Raw genomic sequence first — 21,164 nt, 5'->3', positions numbered from 1 at the left:
CCCTGCAAGTAGAAATCTTGTATTGCAAGAATAACCAAGCATTGAAAACTAAACCAGCCCAGCTGGAATAGAAGCAAATGCTGGATATTCTTTAGCCCTTCCTCCAAGGGTTCTCCTTGGTTTATACAGGGGAGCAGTATACAGGGGGAGCCAGTGTGGTGTAGTGGTTAAGAGTGGTAGTCACGTAATCTGGGTAACCGGGTTCGCGTCTCTGCTCCTCCACATGCAGCTGCTGGGTGACCTTGGGCCAGTCACACTTCTTTGAAGTCTCTCAGCCCCACTCACCTCACAGAGTGTTTGTTGTGGGGGAGGAAGTAAAAGGAGATTGTTAGCCGCTTTGAGACTCCTGAAGGGGAGTGAAAGGCGGGATCAGTGGCGTAGCGTGGGTTGTCAGCACCCGGGGCAAGGCAAGTAATTTGCGCCCCCTAACCCGTGGATTTGCGCCCCCTAACCTGTGGATTTGCACCCCTAACCCCCAGATGTTGCGCCCGGTGCGGCCGGCCCCCCCTGCACCCCCACGCTACGCCACTGGGCGGGATATCAAATCCAAACTCTTCTTCTTCTTCTTCTCTTCAAAGTCTCAGGCTAGAGGTATTTCTTACCTTTGCTATCTTAGGTCCTTCTAAGCAGAGATTCTTGGGACAGAACTCAGGAACATCTGCATTCAAAGTGCCTACTCTGTCACTGAGCTATGGGCCCATCCTGAGCTCACCTCTGGTCAGGAGCAGCACTCTCTAATAAATGACACCACCCAAAGTTAATGCTATGCTTAATATTTTATTCATATTTTCATGTAAACATCATTTGCTTGGTAGGCACAATATAACAAAAGCTCTAAAGCAACAAATAACAATTAAAACAAGTGTTCCGGTTCTCTTCCTTCAGGCTGATGGTAAAGAGAGGCCATCACAGTTCCATTATCGAAATTGAGAAATAATTTGCTTTCACTGGGAGAAAATAACCAATTAATTAGAGAGAAATTGAAAGCGCCCCACTGACAGTGTTACAGTTTGGAGTTCAGTAATGATTCCGTTTCCCCTGTACCAGTAAAACACTGAGGAAATGCTAACCCCTTTCTGCAGTCTCTTGTACTACCCAGAAGAGGTGATTCAACCATTTGTACTTAAAGAAGTAGGGCCATGTCCCTCAGAGTAGTCCCATGAAAGTCAACACTAAATTTGTGATTAGATGTAGGTGTGAAGAACAAAAGGTGACATAGTCTCTCCACTTGAGAATGCATGTGGAGTAGTTACATATGTGGATATTCTCTCACAAGGAACACTAGCATATCATTTAAAGGCTAGACTCTACCTTAATTTCAAAATACAATGTTGTTTTTTTAAAAAAAATATCTGTGAGGTGCAAACACACAGCTACATGCTCCCCCAATGTATTTGAAACGGGCCATCTCTCTAAATCTCTTTCTAAGCGTTTGATTGGACAATTGAGATTGGGCATTGGGTGATTATGTGCACTGTTGTAGAGCCATCATATCCAGACAAGGAACATACAGTTTGAAATGGCCTTGTGCTCCCAGTCATCTCTCTAACAGATGGGAGTATGTATGGAGCTCATTTTCGAAGTGAGCAACAATGCAATGTTGGCATGGTAGGAGAATGCAGTTTTCTGAGAATTTCAAGCCAGGAATGTGTGTGTGTGTGTGTGTGTGTGTGTGTGTGTGAGAGAGAGAGAGAGAGAGAGAGAGAGAGAGAGAGAGAGAACATGAATGAATGTCTCATGTGGTTTGCACCTGTTTGTGTACTTAAATCTTAAGTATCAGGATCAAATCCTGACTCTAGTGAAAATGGTGCAAATTAAGTGGAGGTCAATAAAGGTGGGATTTCAGTTTCAACCTAGTTATAGTAAATTTGCATGAACTCTGATTAAACTTGACAGCAAAATGTTCTTTCAGTGCAATAATATTTCCCAGGGATGGGAGGCCTCCTGGAGTGATTCCCACAATCAGATCTCAAAGCAAAAAAAAAGAGTTCCACCCACATCTTGCTTCCTGATGATACAAAAAGGCATAACACTAGGGAACTGAGAATGAGATTGAACTATATGTGTGACTCATTAATGGAACGCATTGGACATATGTATGTGTATCTTGCTGCACAATTTGGTCCTGGAAGCAGCCAGCATTTGTAAATGCCTATGATTCAATTGATCCATTTTGAATTTGGCATGAATCCACAACCCTCACCAACAACAGTAGATGCTTAGGAATACTGTACTACATATTGACCCCTACAAGTTGGACCTTATCAATGCATCTCTAAAGCAAAGCAAAAATCCTGATCTGGTGCTGATTAGGCTATTAGTTTTGTAGTGTCTTCAGCTTACACTCAGGAAAAATGTTTAATCTTCTGTCTTATCTGATGGAAGTACTCTGAGGAGAATCACAGCAAGAACAAATGTTGTTCAGCCTTAAACATGTGATGCCAAAAAGGTTGTGGAGAGCAGGGCTCAGGGTTTCTAAATGCACTTTAAAAAACAGAACACTTTAGACCTTTATGTTAAACACATAAAGGTCAGGAGTAGACAGTAGGACCAGTGAGCAGCCCCCTTTATACTTTGTGCATGCTCAGGATAAATGCTTGATTATAACTTAGGTGTGAGTTCTTGTGAGTTATATTTGCCACACATAGTTCAAAATGAAGTGAAAATTTGTGCAGCAAAAAGTAGGCGGCAGTAAGTCTTCTTAGATTTGCATCTGCAGTGTTAAAGTTACTATGCTATGCAAACCTATCTGGGAGTAAGCCCACTGGACATGGGACTGTCTTGTGAGAAAACATGCATGGGTTGAGTAACACAGTCAATTCTGATTAAATCAACAATACAGTCGTGTCTTGGAAGTCGAACAGAATCTGTTCCGGAAGTCCATTCGACTTCAAAAACGTTCAAAAACCAAAGCTCCTGCAGCCAATCGGAAGCTGCGGAAGCCCCATCAGATGTTTGGCTTCCAAAAATAGTTCAGAAACCAGAAGTCACTTCCGGGTTTGCATCATTTGGGAGCCGAAACATTCGGGAACTAAGCTGTTCAAAAACCAAGGTACGACTGTACTGGAGTGAATACTGGAGCTCATCTTGTGAATGCTCCAATGCTGGTATACATTATAACTTTGCCTGCTGAAAAATGGTTTCAGATGGTGATTGTGTCAGGATGGGTCGAGCCATAACCTAGACCCATTTTGCAGCATTGAGAAGATCAGTTCGCCATGGGAAAACAACCTTAAATGTCAACTTGCATTTACTTCGGTATTTTTTTTTTTAATGATTTTTTTTCATGCTCCTGGCTTTTGTTGTTTTCTCTTTGGTTCATCTGTAAAAGAAATGAACCACATCCTGGCTCAGCTCATTTCAACAGAGACAAGTACCCTTAAGCAGACCTGCCCTCTCCCAAATAAAGTATTTAGAGGGATGTATCTGCCCACTCTTTTCGTTTTCCTGGCTAACCCAAAGAATGACCCAAATGTATATGAAACACCTGGTCATTCATAACTATGGTTTATTGTGTGAATTGTCACGTATGAGGAATTATTTGATTGAAATACTGCTCCATGGAATACAGTGGGACCTACATCTGAGTAAATGTGCATAGGATTGCTCTGTAAGTTAAATGTTGTTCTATCTCACACCCGCCCGTTCTAGCTCTACCTTACTTTTTAATTAAAAATGAATGGCTGCTTCTTTTAAATACCTCAGCTGCAGTCCCAGTGGCTATGACATTCCAAATGGCTTGATTTTGCTTGCACACCAACTGCAAAGTGCACCCCAATATGGCACTTTTACTTTATATGAGGAATAGGATAAAGAGATATGCTGGAATTATGCTAAATTGTTCATACAAATCTGATTATTTCTTCTAACACTTAGACAATTATACTTCCAACCTCCCTCCCACCCCACCCCCCACCGGGCCCTTTTTAAGCATTTCTCATCCTTATACAATTTTGTTCATATCTGTAGCTTTGTTGATTTAGAGTCAGGCTAAATGCTAGTAGGCTCAATATATAATGATTTACCACCCAAATCCAATTTTCATGTGAACGAAGGAGACAGTTATACACAGAACGCAATGCGAGAAAATTAGAAAAATACCAGAATGAGAATCATTAAAATGACACACTGTGTTAATCCAAATCCATCCTTGTCACTGTGAGGAAAAAGGTTAGCAACTGATTTTTCTTTGCTGTCTTGGAAAAATGATGTTAAGTTTAACAGTTCAGCTACACATTTAGGTGAGATGTTTTCATTAATTAGTGTGATGTACAATACTAGAATTACATGGGTGTGAGTGAGCTGTGTCAAGGCGGAAGGGGAGGCACTGGGGTCTAAGAGACCTCTCTCTTGGGGCCTGACATGGTTCTCAGTTAGATCAGTGTGTGGTGAAGTGCTTCAAACTGAGAGAAGAATTACTTAAATTAGGTCAGCTCTGTTTTGGTGCTTGGATTAATAAACATTTATCCCAATGTGATGTACAGAGATGGCTATCATTGACCAACCTTTAAAAATATTAAGAGTGCACTTTTGAATGATCAGGGAATTCTGTAGCTCTTTGTGGCAAAGGAACTTTTTAGAACTTTGGGGGGGGGGCTGTCATGTTTATAAGGCAATAAACTTAGATGGGCCATGTTTATAAGGCAATAAACTTAGATGAGCCAACAGTAAACATATTTGTTGGCACCAGGACTTTCCCAATTAATTAATGGGTTCTGTCCACTAATGTACATGTAGTTATACCAATCAGTGCTTTTCTGTCACCTAGTCTATTTCTCTGTACACCAAACAATAAAGAACAAATGAGGTATTTTATTGTCTTGAGAGTTTAAGAAGGACTTGTTGGTTCAGAAGTATCATCAGGGGATGGAATGGATAGTGAACTGTCCTGTCAGCAGCCTGCATTTGTGCTTCAAAAGAAAAGTTCTCACTCTCCTCTAAAAGCTCCTTGCACAGCTGGGGGCATCAATAAATCCTTGGTGAAAATTCTAATTGACATATGTGTTGAAGGCAGTCTTGCCTCTTTGTATAGATGGAGATGCTCGGTATCTCCATCATTTGGTTAAAGGTTGAAATTTGGAGTGCAGAATGTGGGTGCTTTCTCCCACCTTGAACAACATAAGCTGTTGTATGAGTCTAATATGTGGGCCTATTTACATGGAGGCCCAATTCACAAAGCGCTCTCTCTCTTTCTTTTTAAAAAGGAATGACAGGAATCAAGCCTACTCAGCCTTCTCTCATAATGCCTAATATGCAATGCTGAAAGGAGTACACATACCCGTTTTGTCCACCACAGAATTATCCTTAGGCAGGTGGGTGGGTGAGCTCACCCACAGAAATAAATGATTATAAATGTTTTTATAATCATTTCACTGGCCAATGGAATAGGCGAGGTTTAAGAAGAAGCCAACCAGAAATCACCCTTCTAAATCTGGCTTGAAAACTTGCCTTTTTGAAACCACAAGAGAAGAGGTTCACATTTCAGTTTACTGTGAATGCTAATAAGGCTTCAGACAGGAACTCAACAGGCAAACTGGGTGGCATGTGATGGAATGTTATAATACTGGACTGGGTGGGAATGGCACTTGAGTTTCAAAACATCAATGATCAACAGCTTATAGCTCAGCTGACTGCAGACAAAAAAAGAACAACACACACTGTACTAGAGCATTTGTTCACTGGTGCACAAAATGGACCTCCCAGTCATCTTCCCTTCTTTTGCTCTATCAATTCTTCCCGCTTTCATTCCCTCCACTCATAGCTATTGCTGGATGAATGGCATACGTTCTTTATTCTCATTGTCCCCCTCGTGGTCTTCTTCCTCTTCGCCAGCTTCACTGGTTTCTGTACTGTCATTGGCCATCTATGAACAAAACAAAGGAAATCAAGAGGTTGGATGGCCACCTGTCATGGATGTTTTAATTGAGATTCCTGCTTGGCAAGGGGCTGGTCCCTTCCAACTCTACGCTCCTATGATTCTATGCAATGCATCAAGAAAAAATGCCAAGGATAGCAGAGTTGGCCCATAAGGCAACATTTTTTTAAAATTAAAGGTTTCACACCTACAATGTTAGTTCTACTCACACTAGAGTTATTAAAATTGATGGACCAAAGTTAGTTATGCCTAGGGGGTGAAGTTCACAAAAAGTGATCTCAAAGTCATTAAAGAAAAAAGAATGCATGTTCACAAACAGAAATCTTGCAAATGTCCTGTGATACTGATTGTCCAGAATGAACCTTTTACTCTAAGCTTTTAACTCAAGGGATCAGAGTCAAAAGTGTATCTTATGCATATTTACTCAGAAGTAGGTTTCACTGAGTTCAATTGTATTGTATTCAAATACACAATCCTACTGTGAGGTGAAGAAAGGATCACACTGGGAGGTGGCCCAAAGGACAGAAGTCATTCTTGTGTGCCCTGGGGGCAGGTGATTTGCATTTGCAGTTCACATTTCTTTTGGCTAGAATGATAAAGATTGACATCAGAACCAACTTCACTGTTGCCATTTAAGGCTGCACAACAAGCCCATACAGTGGTACCTCAGTTTACGAACTTAATCCGTTCCGGAAGTCCATTCTTAAACTGAAACTATTCTTAAACCGAGGCGTGCTTTCCCTAATGAGGCCTCCCAGCGCCGGTGCCCTTCCACCGTTCGGCTTCCGTTCTTAGACAGAGGTAAAGTTCACAAACCGGGACACTACTTCTGGTTTTGTGGAGTTCGTAAATTGAATAGTTCCTAAATAGGGCTGTTCTTAAACCGAGGTACCAGTGTACTGCAGTAAGGAGTAAGAAGATCAGTGTCACCATGGACTGAGCAACTGTGATAAAAACTGCAAATGCAAACTGAGTTAAGAAAAGCAACATGTCCCATCCCTAGTCATGTCCATGAATTTCAATTGTTTTGCTCTGAGTAAAATTAAAATTTGAATACAGCTCCAAATCCATATTATGTCAATAACTTTGTTAGGATAAATGATGTGCAGAAACTGCTTTCTTGACAATTGGACCCACTATTGTTCTCATCTGCTCAATCCACCAGAGCTTGACTTCGCATGCAGGGGAAGTCCCTAACTCACCAAGGGTTTGAGGACATGTGTTATCACTTAATCACCAGTGGAGCTTGAAAGCAACAGCCCTTCTCATGCTGTTTTGCCTTCAGCAACTGGTACTCAATGGCATACTGTCTCTAAGAGTGGAGATAACTTCCATTATGGCTTGGGGCAACTTCAGATGACCTACTTTTAATGAGCATTCGTCTGGATTTTCTGGCGCAAAACTGATGTGAAGGTTAATTATATCCAGTCTTTACTGAGCATTCATTATTATTTATTTGCAGGATGTTACTCATTCATCCATTGCAAGTTTTTAAATGTATTCTCTACATCACTTTCCAAACTGCAAAAAGTCAGATTCTTTTAACAAGTAGATTTGTTGTGCTAGGGAAACAGAGCACTTTAATCCATTTAAGCTGCATAAACTGGATGTTCTGGTATACATTTGCACAACTCCCACAAAATACTGACAGTTTAGAGGCATCCTACAACTTATTTATGGATCTATTTTCCTACATTAATTTGCCTAATCCTTTTTTAAAAGCCACCAAAGTCAGTGGCCATCACTACATCTTGCAGCAATAAGTTCCATAAATGAATTACGCATTGTGTCCACATTATCTATTAAAAAGCAAGAGTTCAGACTTTTGTTATGGAAAGCAAACTGTTCAGAAATTTAGTTCTTAGGCCATAAAAAGAAATGGAACCAGTGAATGAATTATGTGTAGAATCCTCCATCACTCTTTCACCACAATGAAATATGTCCTATATAGCAACCAAGAAAAAATAAGGGGTCTGTGTTGATGTAAAAATGTGTAGATTTCATGAATGTGATTAATTAAAGTGAAGGCTGTTTGCAAATGACTGTTCCTTCCTTGTTAATCCAGTGTAACTTTGCAATTCTATGTTCCCTGGGAGGATATCCCAGGGCTATATGGATCATGAGATCTTCCATGCCAAGGGCAGAGAAAGAATTCTGGCCTTGGAGAAGGAGATCAGGTGTTGGATGACACTTCCCTGTAGCAGCAGAAACTTCTATGGCCCTTGTCCTGCTGATTGTCAGAGTGCTGATGCCAGTAAGACTGAAAACAGTGCAGGGAAAGGGGCAACAGTGTAGGGAAAGGAACTGATCCAACACTTCCCATTCTCCCAATACACCCCAAAGCCAGAAAGAAACTTATGCGAGCTCTAATTTGCCTTCCATTTGGAACAATTGAAAGGACTCCCCTCCCAGAAATGAGTGGAGAAATGGATGCTGTCCAACCCTCTAAATGTATTGTTAAGAGATAACAAAACCTCATGGAACCAGGCACAGAATTGGTCAAGAGAGCATTCCACAAATAGGGAGCTACGCCATGTTGGGCAACACCCACTGCTGCAATGTGCCCCCCCCCCAGAGGGTTCAACAATAGTGAATGTGACCATCTGTCCAAAAAAGAAATTAGTCACCACTGCCTAAAACTTATTTTCACTTACCAATGGAGTTGGTGTTTTCTCCACATCCAAAATTAATTTTCCTATGTTGCCTCTGTCATGGATTCTTTGCATTGCTTCTTTCACCTATAAGGTAACAAACGCCCAAGTTACATCCCCTTTGTGATGCACACAAACAAACAAACAAACAAACAGTTCACCTTTGAATACAAGCATATTTCATGACGCAAATACAAACGAACTCGAATCTATAATAATAATAATAATAATAATAATAATAATAATAATAATAATAATAATTTTTTATTTATACCCTGCCCTCCCCAGCCAAGGCCGGGCTCAGAGCGGCCCAATGAGAATATGCTGAAGTACCAAAAATCAGATGAGAAAGGTGTGCAGTACATTAGTGATAATAAAAATGAACCCATTCAACCAAGTGTTAAAAGAGAATGTTGAATATTAAGACTACAATCCTCAAATGTGAAATTGCTAATCTTATGATGAAAATACACAACTCCTACCTAATATAAGTCTCTATTTCTGAGGGCCATAAAACTATTTTTTTTAAAGAGATCCAGTGGGGATCTGGGAAATTACAGACTGGTTAGCGTAATGTATGTTCTGGGGAAATTGGTGGAAAGTATGATTTAAGATAGAATTACCAAGCATATAGAACAAGTCTCGCTGAAGCAAAAGCAGCATGTGTACTGTGTACTTAAGAATAACAAAAAAGCTTTTGAAAAGTACCTCACTAAATTTCTTTTAGTTATTTCTTAAACTTATTTGCTTGTCACCTGAAGGTCTCCAAGCGACTTACAGCACAGAAAAAGATACAATACGTAATATCATAAACTTTAACATGGTTTGCGTCTCGAGGGCCTCAGGACACCCCCCCCCCCCGTAAAAGAATTCACACAGATACATATTTAAGATTAAGGTTGCCTGGCAAAATTTAGGCCACAACTTTATTGAATTACACAAAGTGAGCGGTATTGGCTTAGGCATTGACGAACTATAACTGACGCCTGCCAGCCTCGCAGGGAGTCTAGAAGGGTAACCCAACGAGGGAGCTACAACAATGTAGATCAATGGAAGCACACCCCAATGTTCCTGTGGTCCTGGCATGGCCCTAGCCCCTCAAGTGGACTTCGGATGAGATCCAGGACCCCTGGATTCCTTTAACGGAATACCCTTTTTCATGGAGGGTCAGGTGATGGCCGCACCTCCCCTCCCACATCCCCCACAGAGTCAATGCCTAACCGCCAAACCTTACAAAGTTGTGACAATTGCTGGGAGGTAGGCGAAAACCAAATGGCCACTGCCAATTTGACAAGTGGAAAAATTCCTACCAGGCCCCTGCTGCAAAACAGGTGACCAACCAAAGTCCCAAGCAAGGCCAGGCCACCGACGCAGAAGAGGGCGGGAGGGCGGGTCTTCGGCGGTGGGAAGCAAGTGAGAGTGACGCGTCCCGCTGCCAATTCATATCCCTCACGTTCGTGCCAAGCAGCCTAATTGGCTGCCTAGAAGTGGCGCGATTGTGGGACCAATAGAAGAAAGAGCCGGGCATAGAGGGGTCCTTCAAGCCCTGCACGCAAGCAGGACCCTTCCTTAAGAGGATCCCAATTGCTAAAACAATCCACCTTCCTAACCCATGATTTGCAGTTTGCTTGTTTCAAACAAACCAGTGTTAAGATTAACCACAGTTTGTTGGGTACAAATAATGTAAGATGTAAATGGAAACTGGAAGTAAAAAAATTTCTTCTTGCAGCTACGCCAGGAATGGAGTGCACAAGTTCAAGTCTCACCCATTCTCCTCACACTAAACTGCGGTGTAGCTGCTACACCACATCCTCACTGGACCACTAATACTTATCAAGGGATCCTTGCCAATCACTTATTTTGCAAGCTTTTTAACAGCAAATAAAGCCATTTAGAATTTCTTAGCAAACTATAAGGGTCTGCTGTACCAAAGCTGGAAATAGTTCCAGATCTGAGTGACTGAGCAAGCATGTTAGACTGCTAGGTGAGACTTATCACCCAAATCCTGGATCTATTTCTTTGCCAAAAGAAAAAGAAAAGTAATGGACTACTCACAAATATGTGGTTTTGGGCTGGCAGCCAAAAAATGGTGATTAAAGTAGTTGCTGCATGCCCATATCTCATGCTCAGTGGAAGGAAATAAGCCTCCCTTGCATTTTTCTCTCGTACACAGTATCAGGTTTAACCCTCTGGGGAAAAGCTCAAGGTGTGCTTATAGGCAAATTCTCCATAATTTGAACAACAGGTGCTGGGAAAGAAAACAACATGATTCCAATTTTTATTATATAAAAATAAGGCTGCTCTGTGTATTGAATGCAGATGGAGGGAGTTAGGAGAGAACTGTAAAAAAGAAATTGTATGCATAGATGGAGCTGTATCAGATTTCTAGGGGACAGAAAAATAGTTTTGTTGTAGAGAGCAGCAAGAGAATTAGCCAAGTTTAAAGACCCACTTTTGGATATGTCCAGTATTCTTTATCTGTCTCCCTATTTTGAAAAAGCAGTGTAATCTACAAGTGTTCATTGTGGTTACTTTACTCCAAGGGAAGTTCAGCTGCTTTTCAACAGAAAATCTAGTCATCCCAGGCCATTGAAGGGCACCATGTTGGCCCCCCTTGCTTTTCTGTTGACTGTGAGCAACATATATGCCAAATAAAAATACTGAAAAAGTATGAAAATATTTGGTGCAAAGCATTGCTGTACCCTCTGCTGTGCAGGCTCCTTGCTCTTGCTTTCATAACTTATTTATTTCTTTACACAACTTAAAATTGCAAGGACCCTGTCCTCTTTTACAACAGACCACCCTACTTAAGGGCTACAGCTCAGTGGAAGAGAAGCTGTTTTGTATTGCAAAGGCCCCAATTTCAATCCCTGGCATATCTGTGTAGGTCTGGGGGTTGCAGGCATATGCCTGTCCCCCTTCATGCTTTTAGACCCTGTGAACACAATACCAGTTGCTAAAAGGTGTGTTAGTTAGCTATTTTTAATCACTTTGAGGTTTGTTTGTTTTTTACAATCAAACCGTGAATATCAAGCAGTTATTTTATGAAATAACGGTATAAATGATTTATTTTATATGTTTATTGCATTTATATCCCACTTTTTTCTTCCAAGAACATGGTTTCTCCCCTCCTCATTTAATCCTCACAACAACCCTGTGGTGTCACTTTGGCTGAGAGGCAGTGACTGGCCTGAGGTCACCCAGCTTCAAGGCCAAGTGGGGATAAGTGGTCCAGAAGGAACAAATCAGCAATGAGATAAGCAATGAAGGTGCCAGTAAAATGAAGCTGGTCTGGACTCGAGAACAGAAAGCAGCTTGGTGAATCCTTCCAGTCCAACCCTTTCCTCCCCCCCCCCCGTGTACTTTGCCACCTCTATTGCTCAGCTGAATAAAGACTGCTGGGACTCCCATCCACCATTTCCAATCTTCAGGCTCATTTGGAATTTCTCTAAAAGCACGAAGTCATTAGTGTCTAACTGAAACAATTTACCAGCCTCCATATGCACCGAGTAAATGTTTAAAGAGTTCTGACTCAAGTGGGATACAATAACACTTAATTGCCTTGTGTTTCATTTCTCTGTTTGAAAAGTACTGCCCTCTCAGGACTAGTTCACGTGCCACATTGCAATTGGAGGCATTACCTGCATTTCTTACAGCTGGTTTATATGCTGCATATGGAAGCGGGAAAAGGGAAGAGCAGTTTGTGAAGTTTCTGTCCATAATACCATTACACTAAGGATGTGGATCCACAGAGGAAGCATTCAATCCTCAGCATCTGCAGGTAGAGCTGGGAACATCGCCTATCTGAAATCACGGATTGCCATTGCCAGTGCGTGTAGGCCACAGATAGGGAACATATGGCCCTTCAAATGTTGTTAGGTCCCAACTCCCATCAGACCCAGGCAGCGTGCTAATGGTCAAGGATGATGGGAGTTGCAGTCCAACAACACAACAACATCTAGAGGGCCAAAGTTCCCCCACCTCTGGTGTAGACAATACCGAGCTAGATGCATCAGTAGTCTGACTCAATATAGAGCAGCTTCCATTGTTGCTAGGTATTTTGGGCTGCCTAAGAAGTATAAGGGGCCTTTCTAGGTCCCAGTTGTATTGGGATTCCCTGTGGGGCCCTTGCCTCTTCTTCATAATAGTTCTACGTAGAGGTCTTTGTCAGGCTGTATTCTGACCATGAGTTAGATCAAGGCCATGATATAGAGGTGGCAAGAGTTGCCAATCTTTTCCATGGTCCCCCATCCAACTGCTCACCTGGGAAGTCTTGCTATTAGTCACCGAGGGGGAAAGATACAGGCACCTATATTATGTCTGCATGCCTTCTGCTTTGCAGCTCATTGACAGTGACTGGATCAATGCCCTCCACCAATGCTTGGTCAGATAGCTCCCTCCCTCTGTAGCTGTTTTTTAGTAAAGACTAAACACAAACATTCGTGCATGGTTTGATAGATCTTCAGAGGCGTATGGAAAAAAAAACTCATAGCCAAATGTAGCAGAAAACACAGCCACAACACCGAATGAATCATTACTGCAACACACCATACCAAAGAGAAGAAAGAAGCATTTCACCCACACTGGTGGATAAAATGCTAGTCTCACATATAATGTAACATCTGGTCATTAGGCCCTGTTCCAGCAATACTGGTTGCTTTTGTATCTCCAGAGCTGGTTGCATTTTAAAACCAACGCTGACACCTGCGTTTAATGCAACATTATCTACTGTGATGTTTAAAATTTTCTCCACCTAAGTTAAGGAGACCATTGTATTCTGCAGACATGGAGATACGGACCTCCTTTTCTTGCTCTGCTGGATCTAAGAAATGTACACTGTAGGAAATTCTCCTACTCCTGATGAACTGCTGCATAATAATCAATGGCTATTTGGCTTCTGTGTGAGCAGAAAATGCAGAACCTGATATAAGAGAGTGGGTACTATTTACTGCATTTTTATTCCACAATTTCCCCAACTTTTATTACCACCACTGCTGACTTTTATCTTTGCAATCACCCTATGTAATACTTTTGGCAGAGATAGGGTGACTGAACCCAAAGTCACCCAGTAAACTTTGTGGAGATCTGAACCCAGCCAAGACTGACGCTAACCACTGCACCACACTCCCTGTCTGGTGGCAGTGTAGCAGCAAAGAGTATGAGCTATTTGCCACAATCACACTAGGGAAGCCCCTATCCCTCAGCCTCCATCTCCGCAGTTGTTGGAGATAGCCCAGTACTATTTATTTACTTATTGCGTTTGTACCCTGCTTTTTAGCCAAAAAGACTCCCAAAGAGTCTTACATACCATAAGTTAAACAAGAGAGTTCCTGCCTGTCTAAACTACATGACCCACAAGAAAAAAGGCTGGAGGGAAGAGGGGGGAAAGCAAGCACTCTTCTAGTTCTGCCTGGGAGCATACAGCCTCCTGCTTCTTCTCCTGCCTTTTCTCACCCACATACCTTTGCTGCTGGTCTATCATTAGCAACAGGGGGATGGAGAAAGGGAAAGAGGTCTTCATTCTCTCCTCCCTTCTCTGGCATCTGTCTCATGATCTTTGCTGCTCCAGCTCCACCACCCTCTACCATCTGAAGGATTCTTACTTCTTCAAAAGGCTCTGATTTTACTCCTTTGCTATTGCATGCTTGGAACTGCCTCCTTCCTTCACATCCCTCTTCAAAACCCACAAAGCCTTTGCACAATCGCCCATCTCTCATGCCTTATTGTGATCGAGAAGCCTACGCATGGGCAACTGAGGGTGCTTCCAGACTGAGGGCATTGTTTTGGGGATGGCAAATCCAGGTTGCTCAATGATAGTGGATTGGGAGGTCATGTGCAACAAACTTGCTTCCCCAAATGGTGGGACTTTTTGTGATAAGGAAAGTGATGGGAGAATGCATTGAAAAGTGTAGGATACTGCTCGTTTTGATGCAATGACATCTAACCTTCCTGCAGCAAAATCAGAATGAATGCTCAACAGACAGGTTGAAACAAATACCTATTGCTTCCTTATTTACCCCTGCCTTCTTTCTCATATTGTTTTTCCCATACCAATTTTTAGATGGTAAGCTCCTTGTGGCAAGGAGCTGCTTTCTTGAGCTCTGAAGTACTGTGGTGATGGCACTAAACAAACAAACACACTGCTAATTTCCCAGTGTTCCTTGTCCCTCACCTCTGCAACGCTTTTCCCAGTGCTTCTTGCCCCTGGCATGCTCCACAGCTGTATGTAAAGCATCACAGAGGATGGAGTTTCTAAATGGAGTTTCACATATTCCTAGGTCAAACCCTTGTCATGCTTAACACACCCCAACAGGATATTAGCAGTATCCTCCAGTCCCTAGCTCATGCTGTTTCTGTTATAGAACCTTGATGGATTGTGGGTAGCTTTTTCTACTAATACAAGTTGAGCATCGTTGGAGGACAGATTTAAGCCACTGGTCAGTTACACTGCAAAAAGATAAATTCCCCATCTCTAATTAATTCCTTTCCCCATCTGCCTTGCCCCGGTGCTGCTAAGGAACAAGCAGCTAAATCACGTTGTGACGAATCACAGGGATGAGATCTCCATGGTTACAGGTCATGTGGTCTACAAATACAAGCTTTTAGCGTCAGAGTTACTTTGGCAACACAAGTGGCAGAGGTAACTGATGCAGATCTTGCCCAGATTTATGACAGGATAAATCCAGACAAAAATGTGTCTATTTTGCATTCAGAGGTGCACTATTAGTCACCATAGGGTGTATTTGCAGCTCCTATACATTTACTGAACACTCATAGAGTGGGGTCACTAATCACCATTCCCCCCAGCCTCTGGTGACTGCACATTGGGTGCATATAAAGGGGGCCTCTGCATGTAAAGGTGCTCCAGGCAAAGGTGGGAAGGTATGTAGCTCTGTGGTAGTGCATCTACTTGCATGTGGAAGGTCACAGGTTCAATGCCAGGCATCTCCAGATATGGCATATTTTAGCACGGATAGCTCTTAAGCAGCACTTTCAATATTGTAACCTTTCAGTGGAGCCATCACCCCTAATGGTTTTCATTATCACTGTTGATTTGTCTGGTTTATCAGAGCCACAATGTTACCTTAGTAAAATACCGGTGCTTAGGGCATTCCTCAGTCCAGATGAGGGGCATGATGGTTTAGAGTTTAAAATAAATAAATCACAAACATTTGATGTCACAAGGAACTGCATAGAATGTTTAAAAGGCCAAGGGCCCTGTTGCAGGCTTGCAACCTAAAGGAGAGAGTGAGAAGTGATGACCACTGACTTGGAAGGCTTTGAGAGAGGATTAGACAAATTCATTGATGATAAGGCTATTAATGGCTATGTTCCGCCTTCATGGTCAGAGGCAGTATGTCTCTGCATACCTTCTGGGAATTGCAAGCAGGGAGAGCATTGCTGCACTCATGTCCTGCTTGTGGGCTTCTAATAAATAAATTATTATTATTATTATTATTATTATTATTATTATTAATTTTTATTTATATCCCGCCCTCCCCAGCCAAAGCCGGGCTCAGAGTGGCTAACAACAGTAAAAGTAATACAGCATTCTAAAATCAATTCATTCTACAATCAATTCAAAATCAAATTAATGGCAACCACTGGGCTAGAGTTCTATGAGGATTACCAAAGGCTGTGCCTTAGCCAAAGGCCTGGTGGAACAGCTCTGTCTTGCAGGCCCTGTGGAAAGATGTCAAGTCCCGCAGGGCCCTAGTGTCTTGTGACAGAGCATTCCACCAGATTGGAGCCACAGCCAAAAAGGCCCTGGCTCTGGTTGAGGCCAGCCTAACCTCCCTGTGGCCTGGAACCTCCAAGATGTTTTTGTTTGAAGACTGTAAGGTCTTCTGTGGGACATACCAGGAGAGGTGGTCCCATAGGTAAGAGGGTCCTAGGCCATATAGGGCTTTAAAGGTTTTAACCAGCACCTTAAACCTGATCCTGTACTCCACCGGGAGCCAGTGCAGCTGGTATAGCACTGGGTGAATGTGATCCCGTGGCAAGGACCCCATAAGGAGTCTCGCTGCAGCATTCTGCACCCGCTGGAGTTTCTGGGTCAGTATCAAGCATCTGATTGGCCACTGGATGACAGAGTGCTGGACTAGAATGCATTTATATGCATGCATAGTAAAGTAAAGCTGCCCCTACCTTTTACTAAGGACTAGACTAGTCCTTCATGTGAATGCCACATTAAACATGGGTAGGGAACCTCATCTTGGGTCCAAATGCAAATCTCTGGGTCTCTCTATTTAGCCCTAGGACTCTCCTAATGCCACATCCCAACCCCAACCTCTTTCCCCAGGCTTCACCCTGCACTGACATTGCTTCTCATCCTCCTTGAGTGTTCTTGCCAGACTGCAATGTGTCCTTGAACTCTGACAATGCTTTGTGCTTGACTGGATGAAGGATAGAGAGGTGTGCAAGAGTGTGTATAAACTAGCCTGGAGAGAAGATGGTAAGAAATGCAATGGCTATTATTTCCTTTTTACTAGTGTGCCACCCAGAGATTGAAGGAACCCTAAATTGGATAACCTCTAGGAATGCAACATTTTAAACATAACAAGACATCCTTGAAGAAGCTTACAAAATGGTTGCAAAATAGGACCAGATATTTACCAGGCACAATGTATTTGGTTGGCATGCACATCTGTGGTATGACAAGCTTAAAGCACATAAAGCGTTTAAAAACCATATTGTCAGAAAAGCACTGTTTAATGTTTGGATAAGATACAAGGACTTGTTAGAAAATAAAACCCCAAGATGGTTGTCACCAATGGAAGCAAAGGCTCAGAAAAAAACTCAATATGGAGGCCAAATGGCCGAAGTATTGGGAAATTTTGGAACAAAAGGGTGACAGATTAAAATTGCAGAGCTTTGAAAAATTAAAAATCAGAGTACGAGATTGGCTCCATTGTTATCAAATAATGGAGGCATATAATTTGGACAAAAAATTGGGCTTCCAGGTAGAAAAATCAAAATTGGAAACAGAATTGTTAGACCCTAAAGTTAAGAATTTGTCAAGAATGTATAACTTGCTGTTGAAATGGAATACTCAAGATGAAACGGTGAAATCTGCTATGATTAAATTCATGGAACTTTGAAGTGTCAGGCATAGCCCTACTGGCTTTAGCCCAAACGTAGCAGAGTTTTCCTGCACAGCGAGGAAGCTAGTTGCGGCGGTAATGACTAGTCAGCTAGACTCAGAAGAACTATTTACAGGATTTATTAAAAAGGAAAAAATAAAACCAGCAGAGTTTCTGCATACAAATAAAAGCAAAATAAATCCTCTCTTTCTCTCTCTCTCTCTCTCTCTCTCATAACCATACACAGCACTTTTACTCCTAACACACCTCACATCAAACTGTGCTAGCAATCCTAGATAACAGAGTTGAGTGCTGGTCGTTAACCAATCAGAGTGAGTAGTTTCTAGGTCAAGCAGACCTGGGCTTTCTGCCAAGAGTAAATTGACACCAGCTTGAGTTAATTGTGTGAAGCTAGAATCTGCAAGTTTCCCACGAGAACCAATTAACAGAAACTGAACACCCCCTCACAGATTCTGCTGAACAATTAACTCCAAATACACCTATGTAGGAGATTATTTTTCCAGCAAACCTAAACCCTTGCACATTCGCTTGTTCTTTATCTTTGCCAATGGTTTAGTTAACACATCTGCTACATTTTCTTCACTTGATACATAAGTACAGGAGATTACATTGTCTTGTACACAGCAACGTACATTTTGGTATTTTACAGAGATATGTTTGGAACGCGATTTGAAACCCTCTGTTTTACTTAAGGTTATACAAGCTTGATTATCAATGTAAACTTGTACTGGTTCTCCACAATTTACATTTAAATCTGCTAACAAATGCTTGAAATAAATCACCTCGTTGCACAATTCACTCAATGCGGCGTACTCTGATTCCGTTGATGACACACTTACAATGTCTTGCTTGCGTGACCGCCAGCTGATTAAAGCTCCACCGACCATTATGACTAGTCCTGTGACAGATTTTCTATCCGGCAAATTTCCCCAGTCACTATCACAGTAGCAACTCAACATTTCGTCCTTGGAAGAATTTAATTGTAACATATAGCCAATTGTCTGTTTGAGATACCTCAGAACTTGTTTTACCCCTTTCCAGGCATTTAGTGTGGGTTTTGAGACCAATCTACTTAATATGCCTACTGCATAGCTAATATCAGGTCTGGACCACTGTGCTAGATACAATAAACTTCCAATTACAGAGTGATATACATCAGGATGTTCAAATTCAGGACTCTCATCTATGTGAAGTGTTTTTATGAAACCTGGATCCATAGGCACCGCTGTCCCTTTGCAATCCTGCATCCTGTATGTAGTCAGTAGTTGTTTAACTTTGTTCTGCTGACTAATTAGGCAGCTGCCATCTTGGGCCCAGCACACTTCCAACCCTAGATATGTCCTAACCGGGCCTAAGTCTTTCACTTTGAACTTACTGGACAATTGCTTGGCAAATCTTTTAGTTTGTTTATCTGTTTTGCAGGCATACAATACATCATCTACATAAATCAGACAAAACTCTTGATCACTGCCTGTACCACGTACATAAACACAATTGTCAGCTGTACTCTGCTTGAAACCAAATGACACTAAGGCCTCATGGAAACATTTGTTCCAAGATCTTGCAGCCTGTTTGAGACCGTATAGAGCTTTGTTTAATTTCAACACTCTATTGGAACCTGTCTCATAACCAGGCGGTTCGGCTAGATACAGGTCTTCTGATATTGATGCATGTAAATATGCAGTCTGAATGTCAAAATGGTTTAACAGGAGTTTTCTCTTTGCTCCAAGTGTTAAAATCAGCCTTACACTGTCCCCCTTAGCAGTAGGGGAAAAAGTCTCGTCATAATCTTTTCCAGGCCTCTGAGAATATCCTTGAGCCACTAAACGAGCTTTGTATTTGTACTCTCCTGTCACCAGAGGTTTAAGTTTGTACACCCACCTGCAGCCTACAATCTTTGCCCCCTCAGGCGCTGCTACTGGTGTAAAAACCTTGTGCTCATTCAGAGAGGACATCTCTTCCTCCATTGCCTGTTTCCAGCGCTCTGCCTCCTCTTTTGGTAACTTTAACACCTCCTGAAAACTCTTGGGTTCTGCAATTACACTAAACACATTTGCAGTATCTGGAGAAAAACGCACCGGAGGCACTCCTTTGTTTTGTCTTTTAGATCTTCTGGGAGAAAATTTTTCTTCTGACCCACTTTCCTCCTCAGAACTACGACCTCTCTTTTGTTGCTTAGCAACTGGTCTTTGGCTAACTCCACTTTCTTGAGAGCTCTTATCTGAACTTTCCTCCCCCTCAGACTCTGACTCTCTGTGTCTACCTTCAGAGTCATGAAGCTCCTGGGAAGGTTCAAACCAAACCTCAGTATTGGCATGTAGTCTCTCCCAGCCACTATGTTCACAAAAACTGGCATTCCTGGAGATCACAATGCCATTTGTCCCTTCAGCAAAGCGGAAACCTTTTCCCAGCTCCTGGTAACCCACAAACACTAACTGTTTGGTCTTAGGATCTCCCTTTTTCCTCATTTGTTTTGGAATTAATACCCAGGCTTTTGATCCAAACACATGCAAATGGTCAATTTTAGGTTTTTTCTGAAACAATTTAAAGTACGGGGTTGTACCTATTGTTTGATGAAAGAGCCTATTTTGGAGATAACACGCGGTGAGCATGCTCTCCCCCCAATAAGACATGGGCAAATCAGCATCATCAAGCATGGCAAACATCATATCTTGTAAAGATCTGTTTTTTCGCTCTGCAATGCCATTCTCCTCTGGGGAAAAAACGTTCGTTTTTCTATGCCCAATGCCACGCTTTTGTAACCAATCTCTAAAGGCATTTGACATAAATTCGCCACCTCTGTCCGTCTGAATCCTTTTGAGTTTAATGGACAGAAATCTTTCCACAGATGCCACCCAGCCTTTAAACTTAGTGAACACGTCACCCTTATTTTTCATGGGAAAAACCCAAGAGTAACGCGTGGCGTCATCCACAATTGTTAGTGAAAAGCGCGCTCCACCCCTGCTTACAGCAAATGGACCAATTACGTCCATGTGAACCAGCTGTAGCGGTGACTCACTAACTCTGTCACTTCTGGGGTAAGAGACTCTGTGGGTTTTAACCTTTTTACACACATTACAATCAAGGTACTTGTTACAACTCTTTAAATTACCCCCATCAGCCAATTCAGACATTTTTAGTACACTTTTCCAGCAAGCATGCCCCATTTTCCTATGCAATAAGTGCACACAGTTGTCATGTATAGCTTTGTTATTCACTGCAGGCTGAGATTTACTGACTACTGCTGCAACTTGAGATCCTGCTTTAAGCCAAAACAAGCCTCCCTCTGACTTAGCAGTGCCTAAAATCTCACCAGCCTTCTTAATAATGCAACTGTCTCCTTCAAAATACACTTTAAACCCAGCTTTTAGCAAACAATCTACAGACATCAGATTGCTCCTTAATGACGGCACACAAAGTACATTTTGCAGGCATTCACGAAGACAAGGAACAAAAACTGCACCCCCCGAAATCACTTCGGAAGTACTTCCGTCTGCTAGAGCCACCTGGCTGCGCTGTGCTGAGTTCTTGGAA

General features: G+C 42.1%; 1 protein-coding gene across 2 annotated transcripts in view; it reads right to left on the bottom strand.

Annotated features, from left to right (window-relative positions):
* Nucleotides 1-757: 757 nt before the first annotated feature.
* VAT1L (vesicle amine transport 1 like) overlaps nucleotides 758-21,164 on the bottom strand; it is a 59,348-nt gene continuing 38,941 nt past the window's right edge. For both annotated transcript variants that reach the window (XM_083515113.1, XM_083515112.1), the window contains exons 8-9: nucleotides 8,530-8,613; nucleotides 758-5,863 (exon numbers count right to left, since the gene is read on the bottom strand). In XM_083515113.1, the coding sequence (XP_083371239.1) occupies nucleotides 5,762-5,863; nucleotides 8,530-8,613 (186 nt within the window). In that variant the 3' untranslated portion in view covers nucleotides 758-5,761. The remainder of the gene's footprint in view (nucleotides 5,864-8,529; nucleotides 8,614-21,164) is intronic.

This window comes from Podarcis liolepis (genome assembly GCF_965112155.1).
Source record: "Podarcis liolepis genome assembly, chromosome: 7".
Taxonomy (NCBI): Eukaryota; Metazoa; Chordata; class Lepidosauria; order Squamata; family Lacertidae; genus Podarcis; species Podarcis liolepis.
The sequence above is the reverse complement of the archived record's forward strand: the minus strand, read 5'-3'. Positions and strand labels throughout refer to the sequence as shown.